Below are 15,080 nucleotides of genomic sequence, written 5' to 3'. Positions count from 1 at the left end.
ACCATAGCTCTCAACTGAGTATGTAATGTTCGGTTACACCCGAACTTAAGCTTCCTTACTTGTTACTTTTAAATTTTCAGCACCAAGTTTAAGCTCATGGGGTTGGTTTTAAAACCAGACGTGTATACAAGTTTCTACTTATACCCAGCTGGATTTGTACACAGGGTATTATAACTTTGATTGGATAACGGTTGGTTGTACAGGTATAAAGGAGTCGATATAGGCATATATCAAAATCATCAGTATCGAAAAAAAAAATTGATTAAGCCATGTCGGTCTGTCCGTCCGTTAACACGAGAACGCGAACAAATATGGAGATATCTTCGCCAAATTCAGTATACGGGCTTAGAATAGATTGGTATTGACAACGAGCGGAATCGGACGATAACCACGCCCACTTTTTCGATATCGAAAATTTAGAAAAATGGAAAACAAAGCTAATGAAATTTAGTAGGTGAATTGGTTTTATGACGCAAAACATAAATTAAAAAAAAATCTTGGGATGTGGGCGGGGAACCACCCACAGTTAGAAGAAGAAAATTTGGAAGGTTAGCAAGCCGTAAATCAAAAGCCGTTAAATATATTACATTGAAATTGGGCAGACACACTATCCGTGATGATAATCAAAATCGGTTAAAGGCCACGCCCACTTTTCTCATAGGTCTAACCCTAACAAACTTTGCAATAACTCTATGGTATTTAACTATATTTGACTGATATTCTACCTCAGTAGTTGACTTGGTGTGTTGACCTTATGACGTAGCGCGCACCTTTAAAGAAGGTAATTTAAAAGTTTTGCAACCTGCAATTTGGCAGTTGTTGAAGATATATGATGGAATTTGGCAGGACCGTTACTCCTATTACTATATGTGTTCTAAATAAAAATAAACAAAATCGGATGACGAAAACGCCCACTTAAAAAATTTTTTTTTTAAGTAAAATTTTTACATAAAATTGAATATCTTTACAGTATATAAGTAAATTATGTCAACATTGAACTCCAACATTTGTCTCCAAAGCTCTCAGCTGAGTATGTAATGTTCGGTTACACCCGAACTTAGCCTTCCTTACTTGTTAATACTGCATTTATGACCAAACCAAATTTCGCTTAGAACTTAAAGTAAACACTGTCGAAAATTGTAGTTTATTTTTTAAACCTATCATATTTGACTGCTTATTTTTATACTACTTTTAAAATCACTAAATAGTACGGGTATAACATATAGACCACAAAGCTTTAGAGTTAAACTAAAATGTTCAACTGTGTACTGGTCTTAGTGAAAATGAGTGCTCAGAACTGGGTCTCAAAAAAGCTAGAGGAGTCTACACGTGCAGTTACAAAAAAACTCTGCTTTCGAACCGATGTGCCACGTACTGCAGCAGCTTGCTTAACCTACTGAGCTATTTATCACATCTGTGTTAGAAGCCATATCATAACACTTCAAATGTCTAACAAAATGTTTCGATATAGAAGCTATGACTTGTGGCATTTTCCACAAACGAAGTTTTTTTATACTCAGTTGAGCAGAGCTCACAGAGTATATTAAGTTTGATTGGATAACGGTTGGTTGTACATATATAAAGGAATCGAGATAGATATAGACTTCCATATATCAAAATAATCAGGATCGAAAAAAAATTTGATTGAGCCATGTCCGTCCGTCCGTCCGTCCGTTAATACGATAACTTGAGTAAAATTTGAGGTATCTTGATGAAATTTGGTATGTAGGTTCCTGAGCTCTCATCTCAGATCGCTATTTAAAACGAACGATATCGGACTATAACCACGCCCACTTTTTCGATATCGAAAATTTCGAAAAACCGAAAAAGTGCGATAATTCATTACAAAAGACAGCTAAAGCGACGAAACTTTGTAGATGAGTTGAGCTTATGACGCAGAATAGAAAATTAGTAAAATTTTGGAAAATGGGTGTGGCACCGCCCACTTTTAAAATAAGGTAATTTAAAACTTTTGCAAGCTGTAATTTGGCAGTCGTTGAAGATATCATGATGAAATTTGGCAGGAACGTTACTCTTATTACTATATGTACGCTTAATAAAAATTAGCAAAATCGGAGAAGCACCACGCCCACTTTTAAAAAAAAATTTTTTTTAAAGTAAAATTTTAACAAAAAATTTAATATCTTTACAGTATATAAGTAAATTATGTTAAAATTCAATTCCAGTAATGATATGGTGCGACAAAATACAAAAATAAAAGAAAATTTCAAAATGGGCGTGGCTCCGCCCTTTTTCATTTAATTTGTCTAGGATACTTTTAACGCCATAAGTCGAACAAAAATTAACCAATCCTTTTGAAATTTGGTAGGGGCATAGATTTTATGACGTTAACTGTTTTCTGTGAAAATGGGCGAAATCGGTTGATGCCACGCCCAGTTTTTATACACAGTCGTCCGTCTGTCCTTCCGCATGGCCGTTAACACGATAGCTTGAGCAAAAATCGACATATCTTTAATGAACTTAGTTCACGTGCTTACTTGAACTCACTTTATCTTGGTATGAAAAATGAACGAAATCCGACTATGACCACGCCCACTTTTTCGATATCGAAAATTACGAAAAATGAAAAAATGCCATAATTCTATACCAAATACGAAAAAAGGGATGAAACATGGTAAGGTAATTGGATTGTTTTATTGACGCGAAATATAACTTTAGAAAAAACTTTATAAAATGGTTGTGACACCTACCATATTAAGTAGAAGAAAATGAAAAAGTTCTGCAGGGCGAAATAAAAAACCCTTAAAATCTTGGCAGGTATTACATATATAAATAAATTAGCGGTATCCAACAGATGATGTTCTGGGTCACCCTGGTCCATATTTTGGTCGATATCTGGAAAACGCCTTCACATGTACAACTAAGGGCCACTCCCTATTAAAACCCCCATTAATACCTTTAATTTGATACCCATATCGTACAAACTCATTCTAGAGTCACCCTTGGTCCACCTTTATGGCGATATCTCGAAAAGGCGTCCACCTATAGAACTAAGCCCCACGCCCTTTTAAAATACTCATTAACGCCTTTTATTTGATACCCATATCGTACAAACATATTCTAAAGTCACCCCTGGTCCACCTTTATGGCGATATCTCGCAAAGGCGAGCACCTATAGAACGAAGGCCCACTCCCTTTTAAAATGACTCATTAACACCTTTCATTTGATACCCATATCGTACAAACAAAGTCTAGAGTCACCCCTGGTCCACCTTTATTGCGATACCTCGAAAAGGCGTTCACCTATAGAAATAAGGCACACTCCCTTTTAAAATACTCATTAACTCCTTTCGTTTGATACCCATATTGCACAAACGAATTCTAGACTCACCCCTGGCCCACCTTTATGGCGATATCTCGAAACGGCGTCCACCTATGGAACTAAGGATTACTCCCTTTTAAAATACTCATTAACACCTTTCTTTTGATACCCATATTGTACAAACAAATTCTAGGGTCACCCCTGGTCCACCTTTATGGCGATATCTCGAAACTGCGACCACCTATACAACAACCACCACTCCCTTTTAAAACCCTCATTAATACCTTTAATTTGATACTCATTTCGTACAAACATATTCTAGAGTCACCCCTGGTCCACCTTTATGGCGATATTTCGAAACGGCGTTCACCTATAGAACTAAGGCCCACTCCCTTTTAAAATACTCATTAACACCTTTTGTTTGATACCCATATTGTACAAACGAATTCTAGGGTCACCCCTGGTCCACCTTTATGGCGATATCTCGAAACGGCGTCCACCTATGGAACTAAGGATTACTCCCTTTTAAAATACTCATTAACACCTTTCTTTTGATACTCATATTGTACAAAAAAATTCTAGGGTCACCCCTGGTCCACCTTTATGGCGATATCTCGAAAACGAGACCACCTATACAACAACCACCACTCCCTTTTAAAACCCTCATTAATACCTTTAATTTGATACTCATATCGTACAAACATATTCTAGAGTCACCCCTGGTCCACCTTTATGGCGATATTTCGAAACGGCGTCCACCTATAGAACTAAGGCCCACTCCCTTTTAAAATACTCATTAACACCTTTCGTTTGATGCCCATATTGTACAAACGAATTCTAGGGTCACCCCTGGTCCACATTTATGGCGATATCTCGAAACGGCGTCCACCTATGGAACTAAGGATTACTCCCTTTTAAAATACTCATTAACACCTTTCTTTTGATACCCATATTGTACAAACAAATTCTAGAGTCACCCCTGGCCCACCTTTATGGCGATATCTTGAAACGGCGTCCACCTATGGAACTAAGGATTACTCCCTTTTAAAATACTCATTAATACCTTTAATTTGATACTCATATCGTACAAAAATATTCTAGAGTCACCCCTGGTCCACCTTTATGGCGATATTTCGAAACGGCGTCCACCTATAGAACTAAGGCCCACTCCCTTTTAAAATACTCATTAACACCTTTCGTTTGATGCCCATATTGTACAAACGAATTCTAGGGTCACCCCTGGTCCACATTTATGGCGATATCTCGAAACGGCGTCCACCTATGGAACTAAGGATTACTCCCTTTTAAAATACTCATTAACACCTTTCTTTTGATACCCATATTGTACAAACAAATTCTAGAGTCACCCCTGGCCCACCTTTATGGCGATATCTTGAAACGGCGTCCACCTATGGAACTAAGGATTACTCCCTTTTAAAATACTCATTAACACCTTTCTTTTGATACTCATATTGTACAAAAAAATTCTAGGGTCACCCCTGGTCCACCTTTATGGCGATATCTCGAAAACGAGACCACCTATACAACAACCACCACTCCCTTTTAAAACCCTCATTAATACCTTTAATTTGATACTCATATCGTACAAACATATTCTAGAGTCACCCCTGGTCCACCTTTATGGCGATATTTCGAAACGGCGTCCACCTATAGAACTAAGGCCCACTCCCTTTTAAAATACTCATTAACACCTTTCGTTTGATGCCCATATTGTACAAACGAATTCTAGGGTCACCCCTGGTCCACATTTATGGCGATATCTCGAAACGGCGTCCACCTATGGAACTAAGGATTACTCCCTTTTAAAATACTCATTAACACCTTTCTTTTGATACCCATATTGTACAAACAAATTCTAGAGTCACCCCTGGCCCACCTTTATGGCGATATCTTGAAACGGCGTCCACCTATGGAACTAAGGATTACTCCCTTTTAAAATACTCATTAATACCTTTAATTTGATACTCATATCGTACAAAAATATTCTAGAGTCACCCCTGGTCCACCTTTATGGCGATATTTCGAAACGGCGTCCACCTATAGAACTAAGGCCCACTCCCTTTTAAAATACTCATTAACACCTTTCGTTTGATGCCCATATTGTACAAACGAATTCTAGGGTCACCCCTGGTCCACCTTTATGGCGATATCTCGAAACGGCGTCCACTTATGGAACTAAGGATTTCTCCCTTTTAAAATACTCATTAACACCTTTCTTTTGATACCCATATTGTACAAACAAATTCTAGAGTCACCCCTGGCCCACCTTTATGGCGATATCTCGAAACGGCGTCCACCTATGGAACTAAGGATTACTCCCTTTTAAAATACTCATTAACACCTTTCTTTTGATACCCATATTGTACAAACAAATTCTAGGGTCACCCCTGGTCCACCTTTATGGCGATATCTCGAAAGTGCGACCACCTATACATCAACCACCACTCCCTTTTAAAACCCTCATTAATACCTTTAATTTGATACTCATATCGTACAAACATATTCTAGAGTCACCCCTGGTCCACCTTTATGGCGATATTTCGAAACGGCGTCCACCTATATAACTAAGGCCCACTCCCTTTTAAAATACTCATTAACACCTTTCTTTTGATACCCATATCGTACAAACAAATTCTAGAGTCAACCCTGGTCCACCTTTATGGCGATATATTGAAAAGGCGTCCACCTATAGAACTAAGGCCCACGCCCTTTTAAAATACTCATTAACACCTTTCATTTGATACCCATATTGTACAAACGCATTCTAGAGTCACCCCTGGTCCACGTTTATGGCGATATCCCGAAAAGGGGCCACCCATACAACTAAGGCCCACTCCCTTTTAAAACAGTTATTAATACCTTTAATTTGATACCCATATCGTACAAACACATTCTAGAGTCACCTCTGGTCCACCTTTATGGCGATATTTCGAAACGGCATCCACCTATAGAACTAAGGCCCACTCCCTTTTAAGATACTCATTAACACCATTCGTTTGATGCCCGTATTGTACAAACAAATTCTAGGGTCACCCCTGGTCCACCTTTGTGGCGATATCTCGAAACGGCGTCCACCTATGGAACTAAGGATTACTCTCTTTTAAAATACTCATTAACACCTTTCATTTGATACCCATATCGTACAAACGCATTCTAGAGTCAACCCTGATCCACCTTTATGGCTATATCCCTAAATGGCGTCCACCTATAGAACTATGGCCCACTCCCTTATAAAATACTCTTTAATGCCTTTCATTTGATACACATTCCAGGGTTTCCTTCGGTTCATTTTCCTACATGGTTATTTTCCCTTATGTTGTCACCATAGCTCTCAACTGAGTATGTAATGTTCGGTTACACCCGAACTTAAGCTTCCTTACTTGTTACTTTTAAATTTTCAGCACCAAGTTTAAGCTCATGGGGTTGGTTTTAAAACCAGACGTGTATACAAGTTTCTACTTATACCCAGCTGGATTTGTACACAGGGTATTATAACTTTGATTGGATAACGGTTGGTTGTACAGGTATAAAGGAGTCGATATAGGCATATATCAAAATCATCAGTATCGAAAAAAAAATTGATTAAGCCATGTCGGTCTGTCCGTCCGTTAACACGAGAACGCGAACAAATATGGAGATATCTTCGCCAAATTCGGTATACGGGCTTAGAATAGATTGGTATTGACAACGAGCGGAATCGGACGATAACCACGCCCATTTTTTCGATATCGAAAATTTAGAAAAATGGAAAACAAAGCTAATGAAATTTAGTAGGTGAATTGGTTTTATGACGCAAAACATAAATTAAAAAAAAATCTTGGGATGTGGGCGGGGAACCACCCACAGTTAGAAGAAGAAAATTTGGAAGGTTAGCAAGCCGTAAATCAAAAGCCGTTAAATATATTACATTGAAATTGGGCAGACACACTATCCGTGATGATAATCAAAATCGGTTAAAGGCCACGCCCACTTTTCTCATAGGTCTAACCCTAACAAACTTTGCAATAACTCTATGGTATTTAACTATATTTGACTGATATTCTACCTCAGTAGTTGTCTGGTTGAGCTAAGAACAAAACTTAAACAAAGTTACTCTTTTCAAAATACTTTTAATGTCATAAAAATTTCCCAATTCGGCCGAAATTAACTTACACACACAGCTGGGATTCAACCCAACTTAGACTTTCTTACATGTTTTAGATTTTTTTAAACTTTATGGGTTTGGTTTTTAAAAAGTTTTTAGATTTTAGTAATGTTCAATTAAGTCTGACGAGTGCAGGACACAAGCACACTGCTATCACTGAATGCGCCTTATTTTAAACGTGTGTGACGTTAGAAAGCATTATCCAGTCAGAATACGCATCATCAGCCTACAGTTCCCTATATTTAGTGATAAGAGTAACTTTGTTTGTCTAAGGTCCTGAGTCCGGTCCGAGTCCGGTGCAACGCCTTTCCCGCTTGGTGGATTTTGTGCAACTCTTTCCTTCTTATTATCCCACCCATTCTGATTGGAACATATACGGCACAAGCTTCGAGGTGTGCAACCTTCTTAGCCAGCTACCCGCTTTCTCATTTGCATATAGTTTCACTTGCCCGGGGACCCATATAGTATGTGTATGCCTCTCCATATCCCGAATCTGTAGTGCTTTGCGGGTTTATTGCCCTAATTGCTGCTTTGCAGTCAATATAAAACTTCACGCGGCTGCTGCTTAAGCTACTTTATTCCAGTGCTTCTACTGCTCTTAGTCACGGCTACTAGTTCCGCCAGAAGGACACTACAACCGCAGATCCTACTATATCCATTATTTTGAAACCACTGGAGCATACGTGTATAGCCTAGTTCGGTATTTGCGGCCCCTTCGCGAACCTTCTACCACTATCTTGGCTTTTAGATCTGCATCGAAGTGCAGTTATGGGACCCAGTAGTACGTTCGTATGTTCGCGCTGTAATACTATGGCAAATACGGTATCAAGCAGCTCAGCTGACCCTGAGGTTTTGAGTATCGTTGCTCTGTGTGTAATCTTCCTGCAATTTAAGATGCAGTCGATCAATCTTGCTAAGGTTGGACGTACATTGATGAAATTAAGACCTTTCATGATAGCTTGTTTAGAGGCATTTTATGAACCCTGGCAATGTAATCATATATCAAAAAAAGTAAATCCCAAGGTACCAAAGCAGCATTCGCTACTATATATCACATTGGTAATATACCACGTAGGTCAAAAGGCTTGAGCCACATGAACCGAACTGATTTGGTGATTCAGAGGTACCCTGTAACCGGTTAAAGGACCAGTTAAACTTTTTTCCCAATTGGTTCGAACCACTGAACCGAACCGCTTCGATTTTAAAGCGGTTTTCAGCCTTGATTATAACGGAACAAAAGAACAATGTCTCCTTAATCAAAGACAAAAGTTTGTTAAATTTTGATATTAAAATTTTAACATAACCACTTTATCTAACTATATATGTGTAGGGTTACAAGTCTCTAGATCAATTAGAAGCTACTTAAAAATTAATCTCAAGATTTCAAAAGATTCGAATGGATTTTTTAGATATTTTAAAATATCTCGGTCTCTTCCACATAAGAAGGACTGTTTTTTCAGTATATTACAAAAGCGGCCTTAAGGCCTATGTTCAAAGTTTCAACTATTGTGAAGTCACGTAAAAAGCGTTCCCAAAATTCCAAACCTCGTATAAATTTTTCAATTATCTCTATCAGTACTCACTCTAGCTGAATTTGTTTTCTACTTTTGTGGGTTTGTCACTTTGATCTGAACCATGTGTAACATGAGAATTTACTTAAAAATCGAGGACAACACACACACTCTAAATGGACTTTCTTTATATCTCTATATATCTCGATTCCTGCTTCGCCTAGAAGAACTTTTTATCCCAAACATTACAATTAAATAAGGTCTAAGGTATTGCAAAGTTTCAGGTTCCATGGTTATCCGAAAGTTATCTAAAAATTGATGTCAAGATTCCCAGTCTCATATGCATTTTTCAATTAGCTCGATCCATGCGCCACCCAGCGAAAATTTTGCCTCTTTTTATAACATTGCCACTGTGATCAGAACTATTTGTAAGATTTCATGTTTCTGGCTGAATGAGAAGTAACTTAAACTCAAGACTGCACATGCTCTAAATGGACTTTCTTATTATCTTTAAATATCTTTACCTCTGCCTCATCTAGGAAACTTTTTAATCTGAATATTGTACCCCAATAAAGCTCTCGCCATATTCAAAATGTCAGGATCATAGGCTATCGCGAAGTCACTTAAATTGCAAATCTCTTATAATTTTTCAAAAAATTTCAATTAAACTTATGCCCATTTGAAAAGATCAATTGACTTTATGTTCTTTGAAATTATGTCACCCCATCATCAAATTATTGCACTGTAATCGGTTTTTGACACGCACAATTAAACTGATGGCCGTTTGAAGTGCTCATAAGGTCAATTGACTTTATTTCCCTTGAGTCTATGTCACCCCACCATCAAATTATTGCATTGCCATCGGTTCTTGATACGTGTGCAAAGTTTAAAATTATAAAATTTCTGGAAGTTGGTACAAATTATGCTAAAGATTTCATACATACATGTAAGTAGCGATAACCTCCGAAGAGATCGAAGGCCGAGCTTCTCTTCCAATTTGCGTCGTGCTCCTCTTGATTTTCCCTACAAATTGGGCGGACGGGACCTACATGTTTTATGCCGACTCCGAACAGCATCTGCAAGGCAGATGAGTTTTCACTGAGAGCTTTTCATGGCAGAAATACACCCGGAGCGCTTGCCAAACACTGCCGAGGGGCGACCCCGGTTAGATAAATTTTTTTCTAATTGAAAAACCTTATTTCTAAAATTTTGATGTTGCTTTGCCCGGGGTGTGAACCCAGGGCATACGGTGTGGTAGGCGGAGCACGCTACCATCACACCACGGTGGCCACATATGTATGTACATTAGGCTGGGTCGATTTATTAACCGATATCGCGCCATCGATTTTTCGATAGGTTTTGGGCTCAGGAAAAAAAGTTCCACTACGCATACCCAAAAAAATAATTTTCGAGGCTGCAAAATTTCATTTTTTTTACTTTTTTTGGACTGTGATTTTTAAGGTTTTTTCATGACCTACTAAACAAATTTTCATTTGATTGTAAAATTTTCATGTATACCCAGGACAGGGTATACATATGAACATTTTTTTATTCATGAAAAAAACCTTTAAAATCAAAGTCGAAAAAAGTAAACAAAAAAAAATGAAATTTCGCAGGCTCGAAAATTATTTTTTTTGGGTATGCGTAGTGGAACTTTTTTTCCTGAGCCCAAATCCTATCGAAAAATCGATGGCGCTATATCGGTTAACTTTCGTCCATACAAATCGGCCCAGCCTAAGGTACATACAGCCCAAGCTTATAAATGGTAGGTAAAAAGGGACTGTGGGTACCGTTATTATATTTTAAATAATAACTTTTGTATAGTAATATGTATATGCTTGGTGAACATCACTTTATATACATATGTATATATATATATGTGTGCGTATATAAAATTCTCGTAATACTTACATAAAATGTGAATTCTCGAGCCAATAACGGATATAAAAGTTATAAAAGACATAAGTCGCAAATCGTAGAAAGTCGATGTTTGCCTCATTCTTTTCACTTCCCTTCGTTGTGGTGTATGAAGACGATAGCGACATCGATTCTGAGCTTTTCATTTTATGTTCGCTCTTCCGCTGATACATCAGTTAATTCTGCTTTCAAATATATTTCTTTTTTTGATTTGTGATGGCATACCCGCTGCTTTTCATTGGGTCTCTCTTGGCCCGCCAATAATAAATATTTTGTCATTATAACATTTGTTGTGTATTTAAGTTGTCATTTTAGTTGTTTAGTGACTACCATTCGCAAAATTCATTTATGTAATAAAAACAGTAGTTTCTACAAATTCTTGGCCATTGATTGTAGTAATTTAACGAATTATCTCTTTGGTTTTGTCATTGTTAAGAACTACTCATATGAAGATGATCAGTAGTAATCATTACTCATCTCAGTTTGATTATGTTCTGTAAATATATATTGGAAAATGTTAATTATTTATGTTTGTGGCTATTTTAAAATATCTTTACATTGATAAAAAAAAAACTAGCGGATACAAATATTGAAAGCAACTCTTGGAAACTCGCAAATGTCTCGCAGACTTCCACAGTTACGAGTAGAGTTGGGTAAAAAGTTGCACCACCACTAAACATTTGACATTGATCAAGACTATTACTAAATAATATTTTTACTCTTAGCGGGAACTGTATATGCTATCATAGGGGCGGGCGGCAGAAATGCACATTTGCAGCATAGCTGGAAAAGTACTATAGGAAGAGACGATAAGCTCGAAGTCGAAGGGTAAGCAATATCAGTGTTCATATGTTTATCATTTGTCTGCAATGTAAACGTGATTGTAAATAAGAGAGAAAGCTTTGTCATTTACAAAGTTGCCAGTCAAAGTGCAACTAAACAAGTCTAACTAATGGCGGATTAATTGACTGAGTTTCGAAAGGCTGTTTATTTTTAGTATACTTAAACAAAGTAACAACAAGAAGTAAAGTCATGCAACGTTTGAATGCAACTAGTGAAAAAAACACAAATTTTGCATATTCTTCGCGCTTCTGATTTTTCGCATTAAAAAAAAGGCCATTTGGCTTGTCGCTGGATGTGATACCCTTCAGCTAGTTATGGTTTTTATTTTATACTAGCAGGGTACCCGACGTTGTTCGGGATACGTATTTATATTAAAGTGGCCCTTATTTTTTTTTTTTAATTTTATTTAGTGTATGTGTACGACAACCAATCGCACACCTACCAAAGCATCGCAGTACACACAAAAACTTTGCGCCACCTGTCAGCGAATAGATAAACCGAATTGCACCAAAAGGTTTGAGTCCCTAATTAACGCGTGTAAAAGGTTTAAAATCTTAGCTAAAAGTGTTTCATATTGTAGGTAAATTTAAAGATTTTGGAGCAAATACATTTTGACCGATAACTCAGTTATCGATTAATTTATCGAAATATCACAAAATTCAAATGAAACCTGTGACCTTCCTCTATTGTTTGATGCCCATATTGTACGCATATTTAGAGGTTTTAGGTAACCTCATTTTAACCGATTATCGCAATATGGCAGCGTGAAATAATTTTTTTTGGTACGCCACTGTATCTATTCATGAATTTGATCTTTAATTTATATGAAATTGAAAAAACACTTTGCAAAGGCATTCTTTGATATTTGTTTGGAAACTAAGTGCATTTTCCTTCGTTTTTCAAAAAAAAATCCTTAAAAGTAGCTTAATTATAGCTTAAACAACTATATCTTTTTTGTTTCTCACGCGATTTTATTGAAATTAGTTCTAGATTCCCTTCTGGATTACAGGCTATCCATCTGTGAAAGTCTAATAAAAATCCATTCATTAGTTTCCGAGATTATCGATATCTTACAGACAAACAGACAAACCGACAAACAGACAAACAGAAAAAAGTGGTGCCGATGGATTCTACGACATTCCAAACGTCAAGTACACTCATTTTTTTTTTAGAAATCTTGGATGTACAGACACGATTTTCTAGAGATTTATTATAGTATTGATTATAAAAGTTATAGGCTTACTTATTTTTCGCCAAAAATTAGTTTACTAGTAGTTTCGGCCATTGCCATATAAAATTAGTCTTTTTCAAAGAAACCAATCGATAGTTACTTACCTCGTAGTCAGGGGGAATAATTCATATTAAAAAAAAACTGTGTTTGAATACACCCATTATATATATATAAAAAAATATAGTAAAATAATTATTGTTTAATAGTAATATCGAAAAAAGATCATTGAATTTGTATGTATACGACAATAGACAAAAAAGAAGAAAGGAGCTGTATATGATCCATCAAGCAGGAAAGTCGTGGAAAAAAGAGTCGGGCTGCAAAATTTCTAAGATCACGCGCAAAGCCTAAGATATTAGACTCACAAAGTGCATCACGATGGGCATACTAAGTGGACACTGACTTTCGGCGTCATATCCTTATAGGTTACAGTAACAGCAGGTGTAGGAGATGCGAGCTGTAGGCCTAGGAGTTACGAGCTGCAGGAAGAAACGGTTGATCCCATACTGTGTTCGTGGGGCGGCAGAGTTGCCAGATCTCAAAGCAGCAATTAAGCTAGGTCCTAGAAAACTTCCAGTATTTGCCAAGAGGACGGAGTTATTCTATAGCATAAGTGCTGATACCTGATTGGGGCTCTTCCGTTTGGTCGTCAAACAAATTCTGGTAACACTATGGACACATTCAATCTATGTGAGGTCTTTATTGACGAGTCTGTTCAACCTAACCTAACCTAGCATGTATACAAAGCGATAACCATGTCGGCCCATTCGTCCGTCCGTCCATCATACGTAGACATGATAATAACTTGAGTAAATTTTAAGGTACCGTAATAAAACCTGGTATGAAGGTTCGTTGTACCTTATCCCTAAAAAGAATAAATACGCACAATCTTTATAAAGATATACACAATTTTGGAAAGCACTAAAAAAGTAACTGTTTAGTTAGTAATGCACATACATATGTACATATCGCACGTTTTATTGTAAACTAATATAATCCAAAATTTTCACTTTTTGAGTTAGTATGATATACTATAAAAACTGACCCAGAAAAAAATGTTCAGCCTTATATAATTCCTAACATGATAAAAATGGCGGGAATAGAAATCTTTGCTCTTCGTTTTATAAATTTTTGCGCGTACTTATTTCTATTGTGACGAATATAGCAACACTAAGGGATACTATCATCTCTAAGCAGACACTAAGCAGTCACTTGTATCTACATAAACAAATCAATCATTATGTCTACACATATGTACATACAGCAGCGGAGAGATGCTCACAAAAAAAAAAAAAAAAAAGAAGCTCACAAAAGTAGTTCTCACACAGACACATGCATATTTCTGAGATACTCATAAAAGTATGCTATCTTCAGCGAACTAGTAAATTCTAGAAGTAGAAACGCCTAGAAATATGCCAACGAGGAAACCGAAGTGTATAAAAGCAGCACCAGCTGCGGCATGAGCAATCAGTTTGATTTAAGCACGCTATTGGTTGCGAAGTATAAGTGTAAAGTATAAGTATTTGAAGTACTCTAATAAAGACCATTTTGCATTATTGAATATTGGAGTTATTTATTCAACAGTTTAGCGATACGTAGAAGGGTGCAAATAAGCGGAATTGCACTATATTCTTTAGACTATTAAAAAGTTCAAATTCAGCATAACTCCACCAGTGTTCAGTAGAAATTATAAAATTTTTGAATGTAAGGTCAAAGAGAATAAGTATAATAAGAGCCACCTGTCTGCTACAAGTGGCGAGTAACTCGCTGGAAATCAAAAAATTGATGCCGAATGTTTTCTAAGAGGGAAATTTTTGAATTGTCTCGCATTTATCCATGAGGTGTAGAAGACATTTTATGCACATCTCGTCCCAAAAAAAACCAGCGACTACCCTTAGAAAACATCGAGCAAATGGCTGCGAGTAACAAGTGCCGTCCCTTATCCTAATTTATCGTCTTTGGTAAGGTGAATCAATATGAAATAAATCAATATATATTTTGCGTATACCTATACGACACTTTCCGAGCTAGAAATACTGACGAAACTTTAACGGAACTCCAAAATACAGAAATAATTCTTAACATGAGAAAGCGAGACTGCTGTTCCCCAAAAATAAATGAGTTTGACAT

At 36.9% G+C, this 15,080-nt stretch overlaps 1 protein-coding gene across 8 annotated transcripts in view; it reads right to left on the bottom strand.

Moving 5' to 3' along the window:
- dpr18 (defective proboscis extension response 18) overlaps positions 1-15,080 on the bottom strand; it is a 217,743-nt gene that overhangs the window by 167,067 nt on the left and 35,596 nt on the right. For all 8 annotated transcript variants that reach the window (XR_010952597.1, XM_067781933.1, XM_067781936.1 and 5 more), the window contains exon 2: positions 10,871-11,370. Coding sequence is in view for 6 of the 8 variants with exons in the window: in XM_067781933.1 (XP_067638034.1) it covers positions 10,871-10,958 (88 nt within the window). In the remaining 2 variants the exon portion in view is untranslated. The remainder of the gene's footprint in view (positions 1-10,870; positions 11,371-15,080) is intronic.

This window comes from Eurosta solidaginis, chromosome 4 (assembly GCF_040869045.1).
Source record: "Eurosta solidaginis isolate ZX-2024a chromosome 4, ASM4086904v1, whole genome shotgun sequence".
Classification (NCBI taxonomy): Eukaryota; Metazoa; Arthropoda; class Insecta; order Diptera; family Tephritidae; genus Eurosta; species Eurosta solidaginis.
This window is presented reverse-complemented; position numbering and strand designations above follow the sequence as displayed.